At 45.7% G+C, this 26779-nt stretch overlaps 1 protein-coding gene across 7 annotated transcripts in view; it reads right to left on the bottom strand.

Annotated features, from left to right (window-relative positions):
- RNF220 (ring finger protein 220) overlaps nucleotides 1-26779 on the bottom strand; it is an 856068-nt gene that overhangs the window by 358931 nt on the left and 470358 nt on the right. For all 7 annotated transcript variants that reach the window (XM_069642322.1, XM_069642324.1, XM_069642323.1 and 4 more), the window contains one exon: nucleotides 1566-1695. In XM_069642322.1, coding sequence (XP_069498423.1) covers nucleotides 1566-1695 — 130 coding nt within the window. The remainder of the gene's footprint in view (nucleotides 1-1565; nucleotides 1696-26779) is intronic.

The following is a 26779-nucleotide window of genomic DNA, read 5'->3' as shown; positions in this document are numbered from 1 at the left end:
CAATATGTCTCGCTCTCGCTCTCTTTCTCGCTCTCTCTCGCGCAATATGTCTCTCGCTCTCTCTCGCAATATCTCTCTCTCAATATGTTTCTCTCTCTCGCAATGTTTCTCTCTTTCTCTCGCAATGTTTCTCTCTCTCGCAATATGTCTTTCTTTCTTTCTCTCTCTCTCTCTCTCAATATGTTTCTCACCAAACACAGGCTTCACCGTAGACAAGCACCACGTGCCTCTCTAGATAGGAGCTTCTCTCCAGACATGTACCGCATGCTTCTTTCCAGATATATGCTTCTGCCTGGGCATGTAGCATGTGCGACCCCGCAAACACTGGCTTCTTCCCAGACAAGGAGCATGTGCTTCTCTGCAAATGTAGGCTTCTCTCAAGATATGCGATACGGTCAGGAGGATACCTCAGGGGTAACGTGTTCATTTTGGGAACAAGACAGCGCCGAGAAGCATGGGTTGAAAACCCAGTCCTGCACTTAGTGGCTAGGAATCTGGCACAAAACATGATATAAAAAAGCACATTTGGTCATCTCGCCAAACAGGTTCTCCCTAGACACTTAGCATGTGCTTATCTATGGGTAAATGCGTTCCCCTTAAGGCCTGAGGATTGATTGCTTAGTAGTGCTCAGGTATCAGAAGTTCTTGTTCAGCGGTTGGCCCACAGGGCTGCAAAATTATTGCTTGTGCGCCCCTAAGGGCTAGCAAATAGTTGCTTGTTTGTTTTCAAGGGGAGGATGGGAAATTATTACTTAGTGTTTTCAACAGACTGGGGAATAATTTGCTTGGCGATCCTCCGCAGGTTGGAGAATGATTGCTTGGTGGTCCTCTACCAGGGACTACTTAGTGATTGCTTGCCGGTCCTCCAGGTCCTGTGAATGATTGCTTGATGGTCCTCTGGGTATGAGAAATTATTGTTTGGCAGTCCTATGTGGTCGCCCCTAGGGGCTAGTAGATAGTTGCTTGTTTGTTCGACAAAAGGAGATGGGGAAATTATTAATTGGTATTTCCAAAAGACAAGGGAATAATTTGGTGATCCCCCTCCACCTCCCCCCCCACGGACTGGAAAATGATTGCTTGATGGACCCTTCCCTGGGACTAGTTAGTGATCACTTGGTGGTCCACCAAGGGCGTGTAACTATTGCTTGCTGGACATCCAGGGCCTGGGGAATGATTGCTTGGTGTTCCATTAAGGGCTGAACAATGAATGATGATCCTCGGGGAGATAATTTGGTGCATATACAGGTACTGGGAAGTGATCATTTCGTTGTTCCCCTGGGTGCAGAAAAGTGATAATGTACAAGTCTTCCAGAACTTAGGAAGGCATACTTTGGTGACCCTTCAGGGGATGGGAAGAGTTTGTTTAGTGGTCTGGCAGTGTTTGTGGAAAGTCTGGTTTGTGGCCACTAATGGGGCTTGAGAGATATTTATGGGTGGCCCATAAGGTGCCTGGGAGGGGTTGTTTTTTCTCCTGGAACTGTTGTGGGATTGTGTGGTTACCTGCCATGGAAGGGGGCATGTGGAGTGTGCGGGGGGCTAGGGATGGGGTGGGATGAGCTCTGTACCTGATGTTCAGCTGGATCAACTTGTCCATCTCCTGCTCCATGTGCTCCTGCAGCTCCCCCGGCCGCAGCAGGACCTGGCAGATGGGGCAGATTGGAGCCTGGCTATCAAACAATGCCACCTTCTTCTTACCTGCAAAGGAATACAAGAGAACGTTTTAATGTGTTGTATCATCTAATGTCTAGTTTTTAGCCTTATCAAATCCTCCCACATGCACCTTCAGATAAAAAACATAGTGTAGTCCTGCCCTACAGTTGCACGTTGAAGGCCCAGTAAGCAAATATCGTTCCTTGCCTCCCACACCCACAACTAGGACTTGATTCTTGAGTACAGAGGGGATAGTTCTGCACCCAGATTCCTCCACGCATCCCTAATGCCCCCGAAAGCGATAAACCTCATTTCAATTGCGCCTCTATGGTGCAGCAAAGCTAGCGGCTTAGAATCATGATCGTGGCTCTGCAAGCTATGCTTAGCCGCCTTAAGACATCACAGGGTAAATCCTGTCCTGTAACTCCATGGAAACGATGACTGCCTTCGAAACCAGCATCTGTTCCCTAGATCAAAGTAGTGGTGTACACCTGGCAGCAAAACCTCGTCTCCCTCTTCCTAGCTAACATAAGCGCTGAGCTCTCTATCCATTCAGGACAGCGCAGGATGGGCCTTTCTGAACATATAATGGGAGAAAAGTGCATGTCCGTACTGCTGTTCTAGTCCCCATCTAAATGTGCTCCCTAACTTCTAACTCAGTCTGCCCCTGCTTGGTGTGCTATTAACCAAGCAAAAGACTGCGTGCATGCAAACATATAAAACATCTTCACGATATCTGTGTACTGGCCTAAGGAAACATGCATGACACGTGCTCAGAGATGGCTTGCTGTGCATGCTTTCTCCCTGTTCAGTACATTCGTGCTCTATCCCATAACAAAATGGCCAACCACCTCTACAGACGGTCTCCTCTTTTACACAAACAATGGAAGGATAGCCGCGCAGAGTAATGCTCACTCCATTCAGGTTGGCAGAAATAGTTTGCTCTGAGTCGATAGTGGGAACATTTAAAGTGTGAATAGTTATTGCATTTCAGACTTACACAGAAATCGCATGCTATGGTCTCGAATAGTGCATCTATATCATCAAATTAATTTGACCAAGCTGTTTCTTAGACAGGTGAGCTATCTTTTCAGAACTGGCATGTGTCCCAAACGGTATTGTCTATTGGTATAATAGCTGTCCCTATGGGCTGTACATCGCCCGTACCTCTGAAAGCAGATCAGCTCCTCCAGAACATACCAGCAGGTGCTCCAGAGAGAGCATATGCATCCCTCCAGACCAAGGGACCATCTCGCTCAGACAACAGAGCTATCCTACCACATCTTACTAGTCAATGTGTATCTCTCTCCAGGGTAGCAAAACCTCACAAAAGATTGCACATAATGGGAGAATGGGAAACGAAAAATAATAAAGAAAAAGGAGTATTCGGAGGAGCACCTCGTTTGCCAAAGAAAAAAAGAAAAACGGTAATTGAAACATGCTACATTGCTACCACTGCAAATGTCGCCGGCACTCATGCACTGATGAAAAGACATGGCCCCTTTCAGACAACCGTGCTACAGAAGCTCTCCAGCAAGCCACTGGGAGGGTGGGATTTCACTGTGCCCTCCATTACCACTGATTGGCACTGATATAAAGGCATGGCTCCCCTAGGCAACAGTGCTACGGTAACTCTCAAGCAAGCCACTAGGAGGGAGAGGGGAGATGTCAATGCACACCTTCCATTTCCTCTGATTTTATCTGCGTCTGATGCAGAAATTAATAATCCACGGAAGGTGTCGTACTAGTTGACACCATAAACATGTACCTTTTTCATAAGCTCACACAGCACCTGATATCGAGCCTATTCTCAAGGAGAACTCCATTGACACCGCCTCTGCCAACAGAGAAAAGACTTGTATTGCCGCTGCAGTGTGAATGTTTGATGATGGTTGCGGGTTGGACATGTAAGCATAGCACAATAATGGATGCAACAAAGAGAGTCACCAGAGCATTCACCTGAGAATCAGCCAGGAAGATAGGTTATGGTGTTTTCGTCTGGGATCTATGACCTGTGCCACCGGCCTCATGCCATATGTGTCCCTTGCAAGCATCAGGTTTTCCAGGGCTATTGCCTCTCTGTGTTTTTAGAGGGTCCTGAACCTTGCCCTGCGAGGTCTGGATCTCCATCTCCCCAGGATTCCCAATTGCATGCACAGTGGCATGCATCTCTGGTGGTGATACACAGGGCACTTCCCTAGGCCCGTCTTTCTCCAAAATGGGACTTTATTCCATTCAGACATGACCACAAGCTCGCGTTGTTTTTAATGACCATGACAAATTGTTGGAACGTTAAAACATGATTTACATCCATTCATCTGTCCTACTAAAAATTGCCATAACTGTTGTCAAAGAAACATACTTTACAAGACCCGAGCAAGTAGATTTTTTTCTATCACTTCATCCAACGGCTTAATTTGGACAGAATGGTAAAGTTGGTGCTCGAAGAAATAAAACGATGAAGAAGAAAACTATCTATTTTCAACAAAATGACAACTGCTTCTGATTTTGGCAGCTACTCCTCCAAATGTTCGCTATTAAACCTCGAAGCTGGCTTTGAAGGTTGGTGGTTGGAGCTGCCAGGATCAGCACTGTTAGATCAAGGTATGGGGAGGAGACTACCGTGTGTGAAGTTGATTTGTAAAAAGTCCGAACGGGTAAGACAGCTACTAGTAACGTGAGCCATTGTGTTTAAAAAAGCAGTTACATTTCGATTTTTTTAAAAAACCATTCAGCGGTGAAATTTTGATATCATATTTATTACTGAACCTTCTTTCATTTGAGATTCAACATTTTTTTTTTCTTTCTCACGATTTACCCCATTCTACTTATTTCAAAGATGTTTAGATAAAACCAATGTGGGAAGAGAAAGCAACTGAGTAACAGTAAGATGTGCACGAGGATCACAAGATTTGGTTCAATGGGGAACCCGGGATTCAAGCTTAAGGATCTTGGGTCATGCAGTGTCCAGGGATGGATTAGTGCAGGAGAATGTATGGAAGATGAAGGACTGCATTTGCTGATGCCCAACTGCATTCCTTATTTTTATGCTGCCACTGAAATCGGGATATACCCCAGAAACGAAACAAAATTTGCTTTGAAATGGGCGTCTGAGGAGGAGACCCTGAAAAGGAAGGTCGGCATTTTAGTAATCTGGCATTCCACTTGGAATGCTTCCACTTTTGTGAGTGCTTGGACAGAAATAGTACGATTCCCTGCTATTAATAACTCCTACAAACAATGAGATAGGACCAACAAATACTCCAGAAACAAAGGCAAATATTTGGCGGGCAGGATATCCTATTTTCTCCCTTTTTTCGACTGCGATGCACAGGAATGTAGCTCGTCCTAGGAAAACACAAGCCGACTTGGAGACCGAACCCCAAAGAGACGGAAATGTGTACAAATGCTCGCAAATCCATACTTTTATTCCAACAAACAGTGCTATGGAAACCTCTTGGTTCTGTGGCCTAGTATTTCCAGTATGAAACTGGCAGTGGTGCTCTCCAGACAGACTAGTGATGCCAGGTAGAGTCAGTCGCATCTCAGGTGAGAAACTACAACACACGCCCCTGAAAATCCTGGCATGTGACTTGACTCTAACCGATCACTGCCGGGCGATTCGGGGTGCCAGCTATCTGCAATATCTCTACATATGCCTTCATGCCATTTCACCTCTCCATACTAAACATCTGCGTTCCTCACTGCCAGGTAACTCAAGATTAAAAACAATCTCCTCTTCCCTTATGTTGTACAACAGCCCTCCAATTTCTAAAAAATGACACGTCCCTCACCTTACTCTTCTGATGCCCCACAAATCTTTCAGAGCGCAGAAGAAAATGTCTTCTCAGCTCTGGTTAGAGGAGAAGAAAAAATCTTCCGGTTAATGAAATGGAAAACACTCTGAAGTAATATATGGAGGCGCTTTGATGTTTAACAAAATATTTCATCTAAAATGTCAATTTTTTTTTAACTTCTCCAAGAATTAAATGCACAATTCTTGACTGAAGTGGAAGAGCTTGAGCAGAGGGTCATGAGGATGCAGGGTGGTATTTCTGCTGGCGCAGACAGTAAAGTTAACCACTGCGAGGGGTCTTTGTTTTCGAAGGGCAGCTTAACCTTCACTGGTAGCAGCCACGTCTAAGGGTACTGCGTTAACTGTCTACACAATAACATTGAAGGATAGTGGGGTAATTGGCCACAAAAGTGGGGAAATAAACGCACTTTGCTGAGTAAGGGAATAGTTTCTTACCTGTAACTCCATTTCTCCAGCATTGGTATCTTTCATGGATTCACATGCTTAGAATATTCCCCGTCGTCGGACTGGGAACCCTCGGTATATTTATAAAGACGTTTTCCATAGGAAAACATTGCGACACTTCTGTGTCCTGTGGGATGTTTTACCCATGCATACAAGCCCTACCATAAAACTGTGCAGTACTGGCATGGAAAACATCATGATGGCCAGAACTCCCCAGAGAGTGCACAGGGAAAACATGAAGAATAGGCTGCCACCCATTTTTGCCTATGTTGTGAGCACAGGAGGGCACTGCCTAAAACCACCATTGGGCTACACACACAGTAGCCTGAAACCATTGGGAATGGCAATGCTGATTGCCAAAAGCAACCCAGAACTGTGGGGAATTAATTTTCTTAATCCCAAAAATGGTTGCATTACCAGTACTCACCACTATCAGAAAGCCGGCGTTTTAAAACCACCAGACTTTTGTGTAAAACTGAACAAATGAAACAAAACCAGACCAGGGAAAGACTTGCTAAGAGGTGGATACAATGTAAAACTATATTCTGAAATGACTTGAAGGAAGTAATTATTTAATGTATAGGTAAAAATTGTCAGTTTGATTTGAATGTAGAAAACTGGGAACAAAAAGTGACATTTAGCTGAAACCTGGCTTAATGAAACTGAATTCTGCCTGACAACTACCCCCGACAGGAGTTGAAACTGGATGCTCAGCCACTCTGCCCCTGGCCAAAAGGAGTTAACACCTCTCTGATTAGATTAGGGGTGGAGCAGCTGGGGACTACAGGGAGTTGAACAAAGGCCTGTCCTGGACTCAGGCAAATGTTATATTGGGGGCGTCGTAAAATAGCTTCCTCTTAGGGGAAACTGGGAGGGGCAGTGCCTCTGCAAGCCAGCTGAGCTTGGGGGAAGTGGATAAACCAGTTATTTCACCCTGTGATGTGGGAAGCCACACCCCTTTTGACCAGAGCATGATTTTAAAAAGATAGATAACTCATAGTCCGGACTTGTCAGAATTATATAAGTAATTTCATTATTTTGTGATTTTTTCTGTGAACATTTTGAGAGGCGTTAGGACCCTGTGGTGTATTCTGGGGGGTTGCTAGCGGAAAATAGGGTCTCACTCCAAATGTCTGCATGTTAAAAATCTGACACTTCATCAATTAATGCCCATACTCCTTGCACACATGTGTGTAATTTTGGGTAAATGTCCGATATTGCAAAACCAGTTAAAAAGCGCAAAATGTTGTCATTTTTTAATGCAAGCCCCCAGGAAGATCAGAGGCGGACAAGCATGGACCATAAGGAATATATAATGTGTACATGTAATTTCAACAAATTGTAGATCTGGGAAAGATGTATTTGAATCAAATATAGATTTGTGGGCAAACTGACCAGGGGAGGATCCTCTGACCCATAAACAGACCTCATCATGATGACAATCCATTTCCTTCCCCCAATCATGGGAGAGGGGAGAATTGGGCCAAAGACAAGTAGAGAGGGGCAGGCTTAGCTAGGCCCAGGCACACACCCATTTCCAAAACACATAAAAAGAGACTGCTGGGACAGGTAGAGACCTTCAATTCCATTTGCTGCGGAGCATGCTGACCGACGACTTCACATCCAGAGATCCAACACTTAGACTTCCAAGCTAAACAGAGACTACAGAACTTTGAACCAAGAAGGCCCACTGCAAGCAAAAGTATGTCAGCAGGCCTCAAAATCATTTGTAAACTATTCCACAGCCGGGTGAGCTGTCTGAATTCTTTTGCCAAGAACTCTTGCCAGTACCCAGAAAGCAGTGTTACATCCAGAATCCACTTGATCCGGACCGAAAAGCAGAGCAGTATCCAGAACCAGAGGCCGCTGAATCCAGAGAGGCTAGACCAGCAGAGCAGAGCTGACCCAGATCGCTGTGAGCAGAACCGGTGCCTGATTGACCCGCCGAGCAGACAGAACCGCAGCCGGACGTGTTGACCAGATCCGTGACAAGGCCTAGTTCAAATTTATATTGGGAGTACCTAGCAGAACTGTGCAGAACCAATCTCTTAGTTAAAATAATCTAATCCAAACTATTTTAACCTAAGTAGAACTACCTCCTAGAAATCGTGTCATCTGTCATTTTTAAAGCTGCACAACTGGCACCTGTCAATTCTGCAGCTGCAAGCTGTCACCTGTCATTTTGAGTTTACTTTAAATCCGAAAAACTACCTTTATTTAATCGTCCGTATCTCTGGAACCGTTTGTCATGATGCCTACCTCCAAGGAGCCAGGTCCGACCCAGCAACCCCAGAGGCCGGCATCATTTCCCCCAGGGAAGCGCCAGCGGGCCCAAGCTGGGGCCCTTTGGACACAGTCCTGGCGCCTTAGGCGCCAGGCTCATGTTGGACCCCTGTCCTGGTGCCTTAGGCGCCAGGCTCATAAAGCTAGACATGTGTTCAAGTGTTTTAAGGTGCACTTACCTGATGCAGACCATGCTGCTACATCCAGGCCCTCTTGAGGCCTGAATGGAACTACTTAACCTGTGGACCTACTTTCCCCTGGGTGTGGTCGGGGAAGGATACATACCTGATCGGTGGAAGGATACATACCTGGAACTTCTTCCAAAGCTATTTAAACCACACCCGATCAGCAACTCGCGCTTCGCGTTGTTCTGCTCCTCGCAGCTGGACGCTCACCGTGTCAGCTCCTGCATCTGGACTTCAGCCACGCCTGTCAGCATCCTGGGTCACCTGCTAAGAGAGAATTGGAGAGAAAGAAGACCTTACCTGCTAAAGCTGCATCACGGAGACTTCACACCGACGATCCTGAAAGGGAAGACATCATTTTAAAAGCATTTTGCTTCGATCGCTGCAGCGCTGCATTTCACTCACCTTTCCTGGGCACCTCCATCTTCAGCAGCGATCATCCGGATCCGCAGCCACTTCCCAGAGCCTAAAGAGAAAAAGACAAGAACACAAGGTGAGAGAAGGAAGGGAATAGGAAAAGCTCAGTTTCCTTCTAAGACTTAACTGTTGGGTCATTCCCATTTCATTTCGGGTCCTGCCGCTTCCTGGCATTCCGGACCCCGGCCCCTATGGGGGAAAAAAGACAAAGACATTGAATGAGCGAATGCAAAGACATTACCCGTACGCTCATCCAGAACTTACCTGTCATTTACTGGAACTGCACGTTTCACTTCGGGTCGGCGCCATATCTCCGGCATTCCGAACCCCGGCACCTAAGGGGAAAAAGACATAAGCGTTAGCACTTGCTGCAATAAGACAATGAACATTATTATTAAGCTTGAACTTTTGAACTTGCTACAGAACTCTTACAGCGCCTTACCTGAATAGTCAAGCTTATTGAACTCCCATCAAACCTCAATCCAGTGAAGTAACTGGGTTTCAACGCGCCCCTGCATCAGAAGCAGGATGGAGAACTCATCCTTCCAGACCCTAAGGTGAGACTTCACGGGGAATCGAGGAAGGATATCGTGGAGGGCTGGAAGGGAGTGGGAGGCTTGAGCATTATTCCGTCAGTAGGTAATACTCCCTTTTCACGCACAGGGGAATATTCCTGCGAGCCAGTGAGTCCATCTTCAGAGTCCTGCGCTTCACCATAGAAGAAGCATCAGCACTCGAAGCCAGACCTGCGCCTCCGTGGGAATCAGGTGAGCGTGACACTGTTTGGGCTAGGAACGAAATGTCATCTGAAAGCTTGGAATCTAAGCTTTCCAACAAGCCTAGAACCGACTTCCTACTCCTTATACTTTTTCCGCAATCACGATTTACGCACTCGCGAAATTTACCGCGATTTTGGCTCAATTTCTCCACTTGTCAAAATAGCAGCTCCATTCTTTCTTTTGTTAAAATCCGTTTGAAACCTGGTAATAACTCAGAGCATTGCTAAAGTCAGCCTGAACTAATACCAACACGCATCTCCCACTCACCCTGAATCTCTAGAGGGAATTAAAATCAGTTGGCACATTTTCCCATCCATTGCCATCACATTTAAAAAGCATTTTGGGCCTGTGTTTCAAACTCCTACCTGTTTCCTCTAAGCTTGCTGGGGGGGAACTGAATTTCGTATTGTATTTGATTGCACTCCTGAGAACTGTGTGCTCCTCTTTCCATCTCCTTCCATTTCTTACATTGCATAGGGGAGGGGGGTGAATTGCCAGAGAAAAAGTGATTATCTTATCTTTTGCTAAAATCATATCAAGTATTTCTGTACTGCATTTTATTCCTCATTGCTTTTCCCTTGAAATCATAAAAGTATTTTTGCTACTTTATCCATCCTATACTAATTCCTCATTGATTGTAAAGAAGTGTGCTAGTGCCAGATTACCCATTGTTGATCAACATCATATGTCTAAGTGTACTATCAGATATTAATTTATTATAAAGTGTGATATATGTATATTGTTTAAATTCTCAAATAAACCTTTTAATTTGCAAAACAAACCTACTTCTTGGCTCAGTGGGGTCAGGGGGATTCTAAGAGGGGGGTGTTATACAAGGGTGGTCATCCAGAGTACTGAACTAGACATAAAAATAAATTAATAAGGGTTTTCCTCAGCATCCCAGACTAGGCATTGACTTGGCTGTAGTGTTGATTGAATATCGCTTACACTATCTACGTCGTTTTGGCCCGCTTACGCCTGCCCCAATAGGACGTAGCGGTATAAATAGCCCTGCCCCTGCGGCTCCCTTCAGATTTTAACCCCCAAAGTAGTATGGGATAGATATATAATAGTTTGCATGCAGGTGAGGCCGTCGGGGGCATGGCATGTGAATCCATGAAAGATACCAATGCTGGAGAAATGGAGTTACAGGTAAGAAACTATTCCCTTCGCCAGCAATGGATCTTTCATGGATTCACATGCTTAGAATAGATTGTATAGCAGTACCCCTAATTTGGAGGTGTGTAATGCAAACCCTTATCATCATAGCCACACCTGCATTTAGCCATGGAAAAAACTTCCAGTCATGGTACATTAACAGTAAAAACCAATTAAGATACATTGATGGAAGGAAAACACCCCTCTATGGGGCTTACCTTACTGAAACGTGTCGTAGGACTGCTCGTCCTATCTGCATATCCTCTACATGTTGCTGCTCGAGGCAATAATGTCGGGTAAATGTATGCGGCACCGACCAGGATGCCGCTTGACGGATATCCCCCCACGGGATTCTGGACCACAATGCCGCTGATGACGAAGTGGATCTCGTTGAATGGGCCTTTGGGTGCTTTCCCAGCGGCTTCCCTGCTTTCGAGTGGCAAAAAGCAATCGTCAACAATACCCAGCGGGCAAGTCCTTGCTTTGAGATCGCTTTTCCCTTTGTCGAAGGGCCATAAGCCACAAATAGTTGTCTTGTACCTCTAAAGTCTTGAGTACGATTGAGGTAAAACTTTAGAGATCTTTTTACATCCAATGTATGGAGAGCTTTTTCCGCGAAAGACGAGGGTGTTGCGAAGAATGTCGGCAGTACAATAGAAGAATGCTTGTGGAATATAGTTGGAACTTTTGGTATAAAATGAGGATTGGTTGCCAATACCACTTTCTTTGAAAAACCTCAAGTATGGCGGTTCCATAACTAACCCCTGTAATTCCGAAAGTCGTTTTGCCGAAGTAATAGCCACCAAAAAGGCTAATTTCCATGATCACAAAAGAGTGGTGTTGAATGGCTTTTATGAGTGAATCTCGAAATGGCCGCCAGGTGAACCTTTATCGAAGAAAAAAATAAATCCATTTCTGCTAAGTGCAGCAAGTATGGAAGAAGCTGCTCTGCCGCGATATTCAGGGGTTCTAATCCTGGTTGATCCTTCCACCACATGTAGAATCTCCTCCACTTACATGCATACAAAGTATTCGTGGACGGAGCCTGTGCTGCTTGTAAAATTCGACGACAGTCTGATGAAATGGTCAGAGCCCCAAATTCAGAGAAGTCAGGAACCAGGCTGTCGGGCTGTGGCCGTCCGGGTCGTGATGCCAAACTGCTCCCTTGTCCTGAGCTAGAAGGTTCGGAATCTTCTGGAACCTCACTGGTTGCATTATCGACAGCTGGAGTAGGTCGGAGAACCACAACTGCCTCGCCCAGTAAGGGGCCACTAGGATCACACAACATGGGTATTTGTGAATCCATTGTAGAGGCCTTCGGATGAGTGGAAACGGAGGAAACGCATACACAAACTTGCCCGTCCACGGGAAGGAGAATGCTTCCCCCAGTGAGTCGGGTTGTGGCCATCTGCTCGCATACTGTGTGCACTTCTTGTTCTCTCTCGTCGCAAAGAGATCTAGGGAAGGATGGCCCCATTTTCTGAAAACCTTCGTCAGTTGCTGGTCGCTCAACTCCCATTCGTGCAGTCGATTAATCTCTCTGCTGAGAGAATCCGCCTGTACATTTTTTACTCCTGCAAGGTGGTAAGCCAATATGCTTATCTTCTGTTCGAGAGCCCAATACCATATTTCCTGAGCTTCGGTCGAGAGAGTTCTGGAACGAGTACCTCCCTGTTTCCTCAGGTAGAACATTGTCGTTGTATTGTCTGTCAATATTTTTACGACCAATCCCTTTATGGGTGGCAAGAATTATTTTAGGGCCCAACGTACCGCCCTCAACTCCAGTACGTTGATATGAAGGGTTGACTCTTCCGGTGACCACTGACTTTGGACTTGCAGGGACTCCAGAGGGGCTCCCCATCCAGTCAGAGATGCATCCGTCACCACCGTCATCTGAAACTCTGGTTCCTGCAGGGAAATTCCTTTCGTTAGATTGTCTAAGAGCTGCCACCACCGAAGCACTTGCAGAAGCTTGTTGCTGATAGTCGATTTGTCTCACCACAATCCCCGACTTTGGGACCATCGGTCTGCCAGAAATTCTTGTATTGGTCTCATGAACAGATGACAATTGTTTACTAATGGGAAACACAACGCCATGGCCCCTAGCAGTGACATGTATTTTCTTACTGATACACTGGTGTTGGCTTTCCACTCCTTTGCCTTGTGCCTGAGTTTGTGAACTCTTTCCAAGGATGGTTTTACCAGTACTGACTGCGTCAGGAACTCCGCACCCAAAAACGCCAAGTTCCTTGAGGGAGTTAAGGAGGACTTCTCATAGTGGCTTTTAGACTTGCTTGTGCTATTATCGGAGACGACCTCCTTACCAACCAATCGTCCAGATAAGGGTAAACATGATGACCTTTTCTTTTTAGCCAAGCTGCTACTGGAGCCAAGCACTTTGTGAACGTCATGGGAGATGACTTTAGTCCGAATGGGAGTACTTTGAACTGATGGTGGGTTCGTCTGACTACGAACCTTAGAAATCTTCTGTGTCGTCGACGTATTGGTATATGAAAATATGCGTCTTGCAGGTCTAACGACGCCAGAAAATCCCCCGGCTGTATAGATCGGATAACCTCCTGAAGCGTAAGCATTTTGAACTTCAGACATTTCAGTCTCTTGTTGAGATCTCGGAGATCTAGAATGGGTCGCCACTTGCCGTTGGGTTTTTTGACAACGAAGTAACGGGAGTAAACTCCCTGACCCCTCTCGGCCACCGGGACCAATTCTATAGCCCCTTTTTGCAGCATAAGCACCACTTCTTGTTGTAATATTTGAAGATGGGGTTGCGCCAAAAACACAGGTGGAATGACAGGTGGAATGTGCGGTGGCACGTTTTTGAACTGCAAAGAATGGCCCAGTTTCACTGTGTCTCGGACCCAACGGCCCGATGTTATTTTCTCCCACTCGTCGACGCGGCGAGACACTCTTCCTCCCAGGACGTCCTGAAGCTCGTCATTGTTGGGTCTTCGACTGCTTGTCTTTAGTGGACGATGAATAACCTCCTCCTCTTCTTCTAGAAGCCTGATAGTCTCGGCATCTTCTTGTCACCTGGGCAGCTTGCCTATAGCCTTTAGAGGAGTACGATGGCCTGCTAAAACCTTGGTCCCTGGATGACACACATCGGGAATTTCCTGAGGCTCCTCTGAAGGGGCGAAAAGATCGAAAACTTCTGCCGCTCTGTAGTGCTCCGAGAACGTGCTGTGTCCGAGTCTTCTTTCATGCCTTTTAAGGCCTCGTCCACCTTCTCCCCAAACAATTGCTCCCCTTCACACGGCATATCGAGCACCTTGTACTGTACCTCTGGCCTAAAGTTTGTACACTTAAGCCAGGTTTGCCTTCTCAAAACCACTCTGTTGTTTGTTTGTTTGAAACCTGCCTCTGCCAGGTCTACGGCGATGTTAATTGAGTAGTTTGACGCATCTTCCCCCTGAAGCACCACCAACATAGCAGATTTTCTGTGCTCATCCGGCAGATGTTCCAGGATGGGGGCTAAATGGTGCCACATTTCTCTGTCGTATCTCGCCATTATAGCAAGTGAGTTAGCTGCCTTCACTGTCGTCGCTCCTACCGACAACACTTTCTTGCCAGAGGCATCCTGCCTCCTGGCCTTGTTGTCTGGGGGGGGTTGTGTATTTATGCTGTGACCTCGCCTTTCTTGCAGCAGCTGCGGAGACCACCGATTCCGGGGAGGGCTGCAAAGACAAACATTTTGGAGTAGACTCTGGAGCTTTAAACTTCTTTTCCAGTCTGCCTTTAACCGCAGGCTCCGAAAACGGATGGCGCATGGTTCATAACCCTTCTTGCCAGACGTGGTCTAGAATGCGGACCGAGAATACCGACTATCTCCTATTCCCCATATGATCAAACAAGAAGCGGTCTTTCTTTTCCTCCTCCGGGGTCAGGCCAAACTCAATACATGCTTTACCCATCATTGCGTGGAAGGAACTGATGTCATCTGGCGGTGATGGTTGCGCTGGACTTCTTGGAGCTTCCACCTCAGCCTCCGATTCCCATGTCGGATCTCTTGAAGGGGACGATGATATGTCTGAAAAAGACTCTCCACGTTCTTAATCGGAGTCCGGTAACTCTCCTTCCTCCGGATGTGAGCGTGGAGGATCCTCGCTAACGGGACAGGCTGTTGGGACCCTGGCCATTCACCGTGGAGCCGGACCTGGTTCGTCGTCAGCCGGCCTAGTAGGTACCACTGCAGGTGCACCAATGTGAGGCAACTTTGCGTCCAACCGGCTCAATAGAGTCTGCAATGTGGATAACACTTCCAAGGACAACAACCGCCTCAGGATTCAGTAACGACGATGTAACTTGGATACTTCGCCCACTCGAGACCGTCAACATAATGACACTCAGTAATCCCAGATCCGTTGGGCCTACCACCGGTTCACGGACGTCTTCCACAGATGATATTGAGAGGGCCGCTTCCTGTTGTAACAGCGCCTCTGGTAAGATCGGATCGTACACCTCCGGTTGCCAGCCCTCCGGAGGGGCCACCGTTGACGATGCCACCTTCTCAATCGTCGTTGTCTGAATTGACAAAGCGATTGTAGGAATAATCTGTGCTGATGGTAACGAAGGCGTCGACGACCGAACTCCCGTCGACGACAGCGGTGGTTGTGGCGCAGGCTCTTGAGGCGTTCCCGCCTTTTTTGAGCTTGATTTATGTTTCGACGAATCTCGACTCGAGGATGACCTGTGATGGTCTCCTGAGGAGGTCTTAAACTGATCTTTTCTATCCTTTTTTGACAAAGAAGATGATGATGAAGCTTTTCCCTTTGACGATTCCCTCGTAGAATGTTTCTCAGAGGAACGCTTCTCTGTAGAACGTGGCTTCTTCGCCGGCGACTCTGCAGATACAGAGCGGCTGGGAGCTACCAGAGATTTTGATCTCGAGGCCAAACTATGTGTAGAGCCTACCTCCGAAGGAGGGTACGCTCCCGCGCCATCATTCAGCCACGTCACCAGACGTCTATTTCGGTCTTTCATGGTCTTCTGTGAGAAGCCTTTACAAATCTCACAACTGTCTGCAGAATCATGAGGATGAAGACAATGCAGGCAATCCATATGCCCATCTCCCTCATAAACCTTTTTCAATCTGCATGTAGCACACGGACGGAACAACGCCTTCCCAGACATTGGGAAAGAAACAAAATCAACCTTGTAAAATAGCAGATAACGCGAGGTGATCCCACTACTTTGGTAGACGGTTGAAATCTGAAGGGAGACGCGGGGCACGGCTATTTATACCGCTACGTCCTATTGGGGCAGGCGTAAGCGGCCCAAAACAACTTAGATAGGACACAGAAGTGTCAACATTTTTTCCTATGGAAAATGTTTTTATAAATATACCAAGGGTTCCCAGTAAGACGACGGGGAATATTCTAAGCTTGTGAATCCATGAAAGATCCAATGCTGGAGAATGTCTTATTACAACACATTACCAGTAGCAGTCATAAACTTTATTCGGATTTCTCCATACATTTCTCCAAAAATACACAATACAACAAAATCAACACCCACAATATGTTAAAATTCCAAACACTAGAACCCTTATAAAAACAACATCCACTTTAAATAAAATCTACCAATGTAAAGTTACAAATCCGAACGATCTGACTCGTAAAGCTTGTGTTAGACAATAAAATATTAATAAAACCAGCCCGTAAATCCTGCTAAACTATCGGGATTGAGCTTGCTATTTCAAAGTTGATAACACCTACTCAGAAAGATTGTACCAGTGCTGGACTGGCCCATTGGGTACTCGCGAGATTTCCCGGTGGGCCTTTGCATCATGGGCCTCCTTTGTGTGGCTAGCTATTTTATTTCCAAATTTTCTTATGGGAGAGGCATTGGGCTAGCTGAAAATGTGTAATATGGGGCCAATTTAAACATTATTTACAGGGCCTCAATTGGTTCCCAGTCCACCATGGACTGTACCAAATCTGAAAGTATGTAACTATTTAAAACAGTGAACCTATCATAAGCATGATTATGACTGGCAAGTGCCAGCACGCTGCCTTTGAATTAAAATGAACTCTGCTGGTCATTTCACAGCCTTAAAATAATTTCCCTGCCTTTTGATTTACACTGCAGACTGTGGTCTGTATTTTTACCTTAGCGACATTGGGCAAATACACTTTACGAATAAGTGCAGCTCACTGATAAAAGCGGCGAGGCTTATCATTAGCCAGGTCTGCAAGGCGGAGATCAATTTAACTAAACGTGCACTGCAGAAAACAGCAAATAATTGTACTTCTAAATGTATGCATGGGAAGAAATGTATTACTCCCCATCCGCTGTCTTGATTCTATCATTGTGCTATGCCAACATAGCAACACACATACACACACACATTTCTCTTAGATTAAGCGAAGGAGAAAAAATCTGAAAGAACTAAGTATTAGACCATTAAAGATGCGGAGAACCCATATAAGACAGAGTGAGCAAGTCTCTAGAGGCCAAGAAGTGTAATGACACCCAATTCAATTGAATCAAATAGCAGTAAATTAGACTGTCAAATTTGTGTTCTACTCACACGTGATTCAGAAGTTAAAAACAAGGGCTATTCATTAAGCCCAAACAAAAATAATAGTGTGCCTACACTCCCTTGAATGTCCCAGAACTGAGAACCGGCTTCGAGGTCAACTACAAAGGAGAAGACTTGGCTTGGGGCCTGACCGATGAGAGACGATGGACTAGTTGGGAAAGTGGGGAGTAGTGCTTGCAGCACCTGATTTTCGTTTTGTCTACGTGCTACTAATGAGCCGAAAGTCCAAGGTTGAGAAAGCATTACAACCAATCAGAGGGTCTATGTAGCAACATGCTTTACAATGTTGCAAAGACCAACCGGCTGCCATTTCTTCCCAGTAGAATCAGTATTATACGTATTAGGTGATGGTTCCAGATGTACCCACCAGATCTGGGGTAGCCAGTTATGTTATTAACACTTATATATACTATAGGTAGATATGTTCCCTTAACCAATCCCTCCCTTCAATAGGTTTTAGTTTGCCGTGTAGAATGACCTCATAGCTCGCGCATATCGAGGTATAAAACCTTTGTATAATCTCACTTGGGTATGAGTGCTTGAATTACTGCCTGTTGTTTGCCAGTGTGCCCTACTTCATTTGTATGCTGATAAGAAAATAGCATTTTGCCATATTCTTTAAGTATGTCCGGTTATTTGGGTCTGAGATTATTATTGGTAATTCCGTCTAGCACATGAGATGCTTCAAGGTGCTAGAGCGCATATTCATGGCACATGGCTTTGCAAATCCTAAAACCGGCCCTGGTCTCCACCTTCTCTTAGATAAAAATTAGAGGTGAACAATGCAGGTGAGTCTGGGAGGCAGGGCTACAGGCATTGACAATCCCTATAGTTTGACAGCCTAGCTCGCATTTGGCTTTTAGACTGAAGAAAGACCCCTTGGCTCTAACCGTGAATCATCTGGGTGCCCACCGCTATAATAGTCACTCGTATACAAACAGCCTTTCTTTGTTAAGGTGTCCCTGACAAATCACACTTTGGCCGGACCAGTCTATTCTCTTGTTAATTAGGCCGCATTGTCTTGAAAATGCTCAAGTGAGGGCAGAGCCAAACTGTGGTGCCCTTCTGTTGTAGTGACTCCTCAGCCACCTTGCCTTTGCAGTAAGAGGAGGATATGGGTCTCGACAGAAAGCAAATGACTCAGCCATCTTGGAATTAGGGGAGGCGTGTAGGAATCGGATGTAAAATGTGGGTTGCCTCTAAACAAATCCTTTAGGAATTGGTAATGGCAAACGGTATGCAAGGTACTGCAGACCAGTACTCTGGCTGAAGGAACTCTTGGGCTTCGTGACTTCTGGACTTGATATGTGCTGGACCCATTAAACCTTTTTACAAGCACTTGCAAAATAATTTTCCCTGCTCCCCTGTTAAGATGTGGTTCTGTATCTTCTATCCTTTCCTGGTGTTGGAACTTGTTACAGGAACTTCAGGTGACAGCTAAGTGGCTGACCCTCGTGCCTAGTGAAGTCTCTGGTTTGCTGTGATGCACTTTCAGACTATCTTTATCCTTGGAGACAAGATGCCTTTGCACCTGCCTATTAGCTTAGGGGTACAAAGGGGGAGGGCAGGCATAACGAACAACAGGAGGAGACTTGAACATAACCTCTAGACGTTCATACCTATGAGTGAAAAGAAGGTTCACGAGTTCCTCATCTGTGCTTCAACATCTTGCTAACAATTAAGCTGAGACCCAGAAGGTTAACTGTGCAGCGTTAATAGTGTGCTGAATTCTGCTCGGCCCGACCTGCCTGTATTAAGATATATGGCATACGGAGGCCCTCTACTGGACAAATAGAAGTGTTCGGCTCTATTGTTTTTCAATGAATAATACTCGTGTTTTCTTGTGTTACTGTATCTGAGAGAAACCTCATTGGCGATCATTGTACCCCAAATTAACTGAACCCTGATTTTATACACTAGTTTCTTTTTGTTTATTTTTGTCCAATTTCCCTATGGCTCATTCAGTTTAAGGTTTTTAAATGGCTAATGCATTATTCTGTATCTTTTAAAAACTTGGTTTGGATCTTTTAGTCTGTGTTCTTTTAATTGAATCCCTTTTTAGAGATAGTTTCCCTTCAGTGTACACCACAACATCTCGCTTAGAGTAAGCCTCGGGCTTTGCGCGCTCTAACCCACGATGAGTCAATGATACTATTCAGAGGTTTTCCCTATGCCCTGCAGGGTGCCCTAGATCAAATTGTTATTGAAGATTAGTCATAGCACATGTTGAAGTCCCCACCCTCCAGTCTGCAATTATAGTTTGCAAGAAACGGAGGACATTACTCTTTGACTATGAACATCACTGACACAAACATAGAGCTGTGCAGCCCGGTGAGGCTCAGACCGACCCGGGTCAGAGGTCTAGCTCGAACATGGCTCACGTTTCTGGCCAGTATCTGGCTGAAACATGTATACATCCTGCTTGTGTATAAAAATTAGTTTTGGGGAACAACTACGGCAATCCCATGTAGCGGGGAGCAAGGTGTGGCAGCATGGCTGTGAGAACACTTGCCGGGGACAAGGCCCTTCACTTATCTCAAAATAATGGGCATTTTAAATTCTCTTTTTGGCGACAGAGCCCTAACAACAAGCCCTTCTCACGTGACTTGCCAACTATGTTGCATGGATGCTTGATCCTGTGCTACCTCGCATTACATTTCATACATCCTCTGCTTTGCCTTAGCCTACATTACCGCTTGATCATTTTATGAGTTAAAAGGTAACAGCGAGAGCAAGCATAGCGCTTGAGAACTGATGCACGCAAACACAAGATGGGTGCGGGCAGTGCCTTTAAAAACTTCTCAGACTGATATGCGCTGAAGCAAGTGTTAAACTTTGTTTCGGGAGTAATGTGGCTATCTTTACCTCATTAGAGAACTTAGGTTAGTGGGTAACTTGAGCAAAATAAAACAAAGTGTTGGGGAAAAGAAAACAAAATCCTGGATGGCCGTAGACGGAGCTTCTGCCTGCCTCCCTTCCTGTCCCATCTTTCTGCACCTCAAACAACTCAGTATTGACTGAGGCGAAACAGGGAGACCACCAGTTTTTCTGTTTGGTGCTGCTTCTTTGGGGGTGGCTGGCGAGGGAGAAACCACGTGCTGGCTGGGGATTGGGTCCTGAGGGGGGCGAGCAGTGAGTTTGTCCATGGGCTGCAATGTGTTCTCAATGAAGCACGCTTTGCTGGCTCAGCTCACATTTGGCTTGCAGAGCTAAGGTAGACGATTGACTCTACTCTGGCCCAACACTACCCATGAATTTGTGGGCTCCCGCACCTGTATTCAAACACTTTGATGCTAACATTCTCTTGCAAGTTCCCGGACAGGTCCCGGACACCCCCGCCAGTCCTCTTTGCACTTGCCTCAGGGCCCTGCACCCCATCCCCCTCGCTGCACTTCTGAATAAATCAATGAGAGCTCCTCTCTCCGCACTTATCCCAGCATCTACCGACTGGGTGCACTTGGACCCACCCCGGCCCCTTGACCCTCTTGCACTTGCATGATTTGAATGCATCTCTGCCTGAAGGTCGTCTGTCTGTTTCCTTGTCTTCACCCCTTAATGTGCACTTGATAAAAACCTGCAGAATCGCTGAAAGGCCTATTTGCTGTATCCAAACTGGTAAATGTATCTTTTTTTTATTTACTCTGCCTGTGCAGACCGTTATCGCGTCTGCATTTCAAGGGCTCATAGCGACTGTTTTTTTCCGGTGTTCTCACCCTCCTTGAGCACTTTGAAACACTGCCTGTGTATAGGAGCTTTATAAATAAACAATATCTTACCATACCAAGAAGTGGCATGTTCAACTCGCCGACTTCCTCATTTTAGGAGGAGGTAGCTCCTTCTGGAGGTTCTGTCCCTGGCCTGCTAGCTTCTAGAAGACTGGTCTGTCAGAAATCGCTGCCGGCTTTCAGGTCGTGAAATCCGAGAGACACCGACATTTCCGAAGGGCTTTTTCACTGAGATTTTCAGGGAGCTACAGCATTTAAGCCTAGTCATTATATATTTAGAGCACGCTATCAAAATGAGGAAAAACAGCAAGCAGAGTTACAGGAAGAGGCAGGTTCCGAAGTCCTCGATTTATGAGTGGAAAGGCTATCAGCAACCGTCTGTCAAGATACAGTTGGTTTATGGGGAGATTTGGGAGCTCGTGCCTTTTTCATATTCATTTCAGAAGCAATGCATTGTAAACTCAAATAAAAGCCATATAGAAGGGACCTGGCGTATTACTTGTATCTATATGGATAATGCAGGGTCACAGCACCGATAAGAACGAGAGAAGGGAGGGGGTAGCATACATGAACCAGCAAACAAGCTCCCCCTTTCCTTTCTTTACACATGTATGGTCGCTATCATAACAAAAACGTCCTCGTGGCTTGGTCAAGTGGCCCTGTGTTTGCCCAAACATGTGACTGACTGACTTGGAGGTTCACCCTATATGCTCCGACTTGATAACGTTGGTAGGCCTCACTGTCCCCTCCTAATCACAGCCAACAGCTCCAGAGGGTATCCTTTTGCACGTGGAAACACTGTTAATCCTGGCTTATTATATTGAGCAAATTGTGTGCTCCTGATGAATTGGGTCTCTGCCAAAGTGGGGGTTTTGGAGGAGGGGGATTAGCAATAGGGTGAAACTGGTACTAATTGCTGCGTAAAACCATGGACAGTAACTTTACACACACTGTCAGTCTTCTTCCCCCGCCCCCTCAAAACCAACAATATCCCTTAATGGCCTTCTTTATTGTTATTGCACTCTCTTCAGTGAGACCAAGGCCTACATTAAGAGTCTTATCTTCGATATTACATGCATGAGGTTTGATGCACGCTGGTTGGCGTTGTGCAAAGCTTGCACTGTTGTAGACAACTGTGGCCTAAACTTCTCTCCATCCTGCCTATTTCGCTAACCCCAAATCCGCATAACTATCAAGTACACCGTGGCGGTTCAGTGCACGATAGGGGAAAGAGCTGATGCAGTGTGCTCAAGAGGCAAGAAGGTGGCTGTACTGCTGCTTTTCAGATGGTGCCCTACACCTGGTTTTAGCACCAAGTACACCAGAGATCAAGCACACTAGCCAGTGTCCAAATGCCATTCCCCAGCCCATGCTGTATAGACACTGCATGTTTTGCGTGCCCATATGCCACGTGTCCACTCCAATACCTATATGGCCTAGGACATGTGTCTCCAGTAACTGTATTAGAAGTGTTTCGTATGGCATGGAAATACCAAGTTGTCTGAGTGACGTGGCAGGATCGCAAACAATATTAGGCAAATATGGACTCTCAAAACGGCTCTGTGAGTCCACGAATATGCCTGGCAGCTCACAGTACAATGGGATTTTGGCTTCCTTTTAAGGGTTCTTTCAAAGAAAAGATCGACGGATCTTTCAAAGACTACGAATGGGCCCAGACGCTAGCTTTCAGCACAGGTCTGAACGGACTAGCAGCAGATTGCCTTCTCTCTAGGTATGTATTACCTATGTGCTGCAAGCATGACAATCCATTCAAATATTTGAAATACACTCTAGAATTGTGTCGGTCATCTTTGTTTAATCAATATCCCCCATGATGAAGAGGAAACAAAAAACAAACGTGCAATTCAATTAGAGCCCACTATTAGAGGAACAGTTCAAAGAGCAGCAATCCTGTTTAAGAATCTCTAGACCCAGACAGAGGTGTAAATGCAGCTAGCCTCCAATTTCTGCTGAACACTGAAAATACCAGAACTGATACATTAGCAAAACATGATTTTAACAAGCATTGACAAAGCCAGAAATTATTGCTTTTGGGTAGGCATGCGATAGGCATTTGCCAATAACTGCCTGGCCATAAACAGCTGGAAAATGCCGAGAGTACCTGGGCATATGATACCAGTGCCTGGCAAATTTCTATGTAAAACATATAAACAAGCCAACACTTTTGGCATTGCTAATGCTTGCTTTTAACAGAACTTCAGTCTAAGGGACAGATATCAATTGGTTAAAGGCCCAAGTGGCAATGTAGCCATTATCTCGCTAAAGACTACTTAGCAATAAGACTGGCAGGCCCTGTATAACAAAAAGTTGTATATTACTGGGTGATAGTTAGTTATATCCCACATATATCCTACGCCCAGCTGTGTGTCCTTACTCATATTCCATCTATATCCTAGCTGTACTGCAAATGTATTCGTTTCTGCTTACAGGTGGCATTAACGTGCCACGTAACAGCCAAAATTCAAATCCAAAAGAACATCTTGACTTAAAGCTCCTCTTTAGATAAACACAATATAGGCATATTGTGTATGGTTGCTAATACACACGGCCACATAGTATAATAAGGTTTTCAACGAACTGTTTTCACTAAACACCTTCCTATTTGAAAGCGAATATTTGTTATGCTATGTTGAACCAAAGTAAGTCTTTTGATGTTAAAAAAACATATTGCAAAATAAGGCGCATCTGTAGTTCTGGTAATGTGGGCACGCAACACAGTTTTTGCAGCGTTCTGGGTGGTTAAGTAAGTCATGCCTCCAAAGCAGGCGAAAACAAGGGCTAAAGCCCCTGTAAGAGCTGCGTGCGGAGGATAATCCATTCTTGTAGCAGAACACATCCCCGAGGTGAGCCTCTCCAATCGCATGTCCTTGACTTGGAGGGCAGCTTCTTGGGCTGGTTGTAAGTGCATGCCTCTATCATTTCAAACAGTCTAGTGGACAGGCTGCTGCTCCCCAGCTGTCCCTAATCTCCAGCACTGAGTCCACCAGCTCATCCCGGAGGAGGGGCACTAGTACAGAAACCACAGATATTGAACAGTCAAAATTATTTCCAACAGGAAAATAGATCCATCAGCTAGCAACGTGCAGGGTCAATGGCGCCTCCCTGTACCATCCCCCTTGCGCCTGCACATGACGGTGCATACGGAGTGGTTGTTCGCATCCGCTGGCACTTCAGTTTTGTAGCTCAGAGCTCCTAAGTGACTTTGAGAAATGGGTAATCGATCACTGTGCCGTGGGCCCCCTCTGCGAAGATTCACCCGGGGAATGTATAAGAGGCCAGCAAGCAGGTGAGCAACCAAGGCGAGCCCGCCAATTGCCTGCTCCCTCCTGGAGACGACATCACACCCTGAGCACGAGCGCCTTTAATCCATCAGCAGGCAATCAATGAGCACTGTAATCAACTCGTGATCGCTTAAATGTACACATGTTGGCAGAATCCCTTTGTTTAATCTTCCCAACGAGATGCCTTTTCTCGCCGCCGTCCATCCCCATTCGAGCACAGCACTCTCTCGCTGACTCCTACAACCCTCTCTTTTCATCTGACCTGCTGCTAGACTGGCCGCAGGGGCAATGATGGCACGCCCATATCGGTAAGATAATGAGGAGGTGGGCATTTGGGGGTAAGGAGAATGGCTCCTGCAGATGGTCGGAGGGGCACATAAGCACCTGCATCACCTGTGCTGAGGGTGTTGGCCACTACAGGATTCATCTAAAAGTTGAGAGCCTGAGGAGCATGTAGTTGTGACGCCTAACTGGCATCTTCGGCAGGGTTTGTAATGTTGATTGATCCTGGCCAAACTCAGTCACAAGCCAGGCTCAATTGCTTCCCCGAAAGCATTTCCCCTAGAGTGAAGCTGTAGCCAGTTTCTCACTCGTACTCCCTTGCAATACCAAACGACAAACAGTCAATGTGGGACTAATCTCACAATAAATTAATGGTTAGAGGTGCAGAGAACCTCACACCTATTTAAAATGACGTTTCTCCTGAATGGGGAACACAAAAAACGGTCTTGACACCTGTGTTTGGAAGCATTTAATGGAAACTTCCAAGCCATGATCAAAGGGTTCACATTTGTCATTTCAAAATCCAGAAAAGCCAGAATGAGAAGAAGACTTGACTGAAGCGGCAATCCCCCTTTGGTAAATATGTTTATACAACATAATGAAAGTTTTGGTCAGAGTAGCTGTGTGGAGACTGGATTTCTACCTGAATGATGATCTGCCCCGTTCTAATGTATGTAAAAGAAACTTCTGACTGGATACTGACCTTAGACGGAGGCCAGAGCTATTCAAGTCTGATAGTAGGGCGTGGGGGGAGGAGGGAAGGTTCTTCCAGAGTGAATCTGCCATATGAACAGAGTAGCTCTCCTGTCAACAGCGGCAGCCTTGCCTACAAGTGACGTTCTCTACCTAAGACGTATTTTCTTCTCTGTACTTTGAATGTTATTATTTGTAGCTCTACTGAGGTATATTTAGATGATTCTTTTTCTGTTTCTAAAAGTTACATTTTATTAATAAGCCGCTTTCTTATAATAGAGCTGTTCCGGAGAGCTCCTTGTTTGATTTTCGATTCAGGGTTGCATTAGATAGGTCGTCAACAAGGACCTCTTGTGGACCCCCTAAATCTTCCTGGATGAACTGGGGCCCACGCAAGGTGGAGCACATCTGATCACTGCCCATTGTTTGCTCTGGATAGGTTGGTTCTGTGGGAGGCTTGCCATTGTAATGCCCCGGTTATGCTGTAAAGTTCTGTGATGTGGTCAGGACAGAAAGAGTAGGCTCAAGGCACATGAAGTTAAATTTCAACTATCATGGTTCTCAAAGAAAACATGAAATGTGAGTTACTGCGTCCCAACCCAAATCTCTTGAGCCATGCCACACTGCTGTTGAAAGGAATGATGTTGGCCTGTTGTCTATAAAAAGCTGGTGAGTTTTTGGAGGGCCAGCTAAAATTGAAGAAATAGGCGTGCCTTGAAATTTCACAGCCATATTACTGTATAAATGACCAAGAAGGAATGCCACCGTGTTTCAGAATCTTGTGGGCAGCCTTGCCTGCTGACAAGAACTAAAGAAGAGCTTTTTTCAACTTCTGCGCCCAATAGACTGCTTGGCAGTGGTTGCAGGCAATCCCACATGAATCTGTAACTTGCCTGATGTTTCAAAGTGATTGACTGGACGTTGATTTGCCTGCCTGACGCTGTGGAGACTGTAGACGTAGAAGAATATTTCTGAATGCTGCAGGACCATAGGGCTAAGACCTGTTCCTAGCTGGAGAAAGAAATGGTGAAATCTAAGTGTCGATATACCTTCAATGTAGTTCCAACAAGTAAAGTAGATGCAGGAGGAGGTGACTGCAATATGCAGCTATGCTCAGGCGTGACACGAGAGTAAAGATCCGGAAAGATCCATTTTTAATCTTCATTGTCTTTAAACCTAAGAGCATTTTGTTAATGGTTGAAAGACCATCTGAAGTAAAGGCATTATGGTAACCTTTGCCAGTAGCTAAAAGGCTGACTTTCACCCAGCGTGACATACCATTCGACTGACACTTTAGAACATCTCCCTTTCCTCTTCTTGTTTTATTTTTCTATTCGTGTTCTTAATTTTGTGCTATGGATCTTGTGCTCCGCTTTGCCTAAAAAGTTCCGTTTTGCGACCCTTCTCTTGTTTTCTGCAGTATTCCCTTGTCTCTGTGACATAAACCTTTGCTATGCATCTAATAGGGAAGTCAGAAGAAGA

The sequence above is a fragment of the Ambystoma mexicanum genome, chromosome 1q (assembly GCF_040938575.1).
Source record: "Ambystoma mexicanum isolate Mex_15411 chromosome 1q, UKY_AmexF1_1, whole genome shotgun sequence".
In the NCBI taxonomy this organism is placed as follows: Eukaryota; Metazoa; Chordata; class Amphibia; order Caudata; family Ambystomatidae; genus Ambystoma; species Ambystoma mexicanum.
The sequence above is the reverse complement of the archived record's forward strand: the minus strand, read 5'-3'. Positions and strand labels throughout refer to the sequence as shown.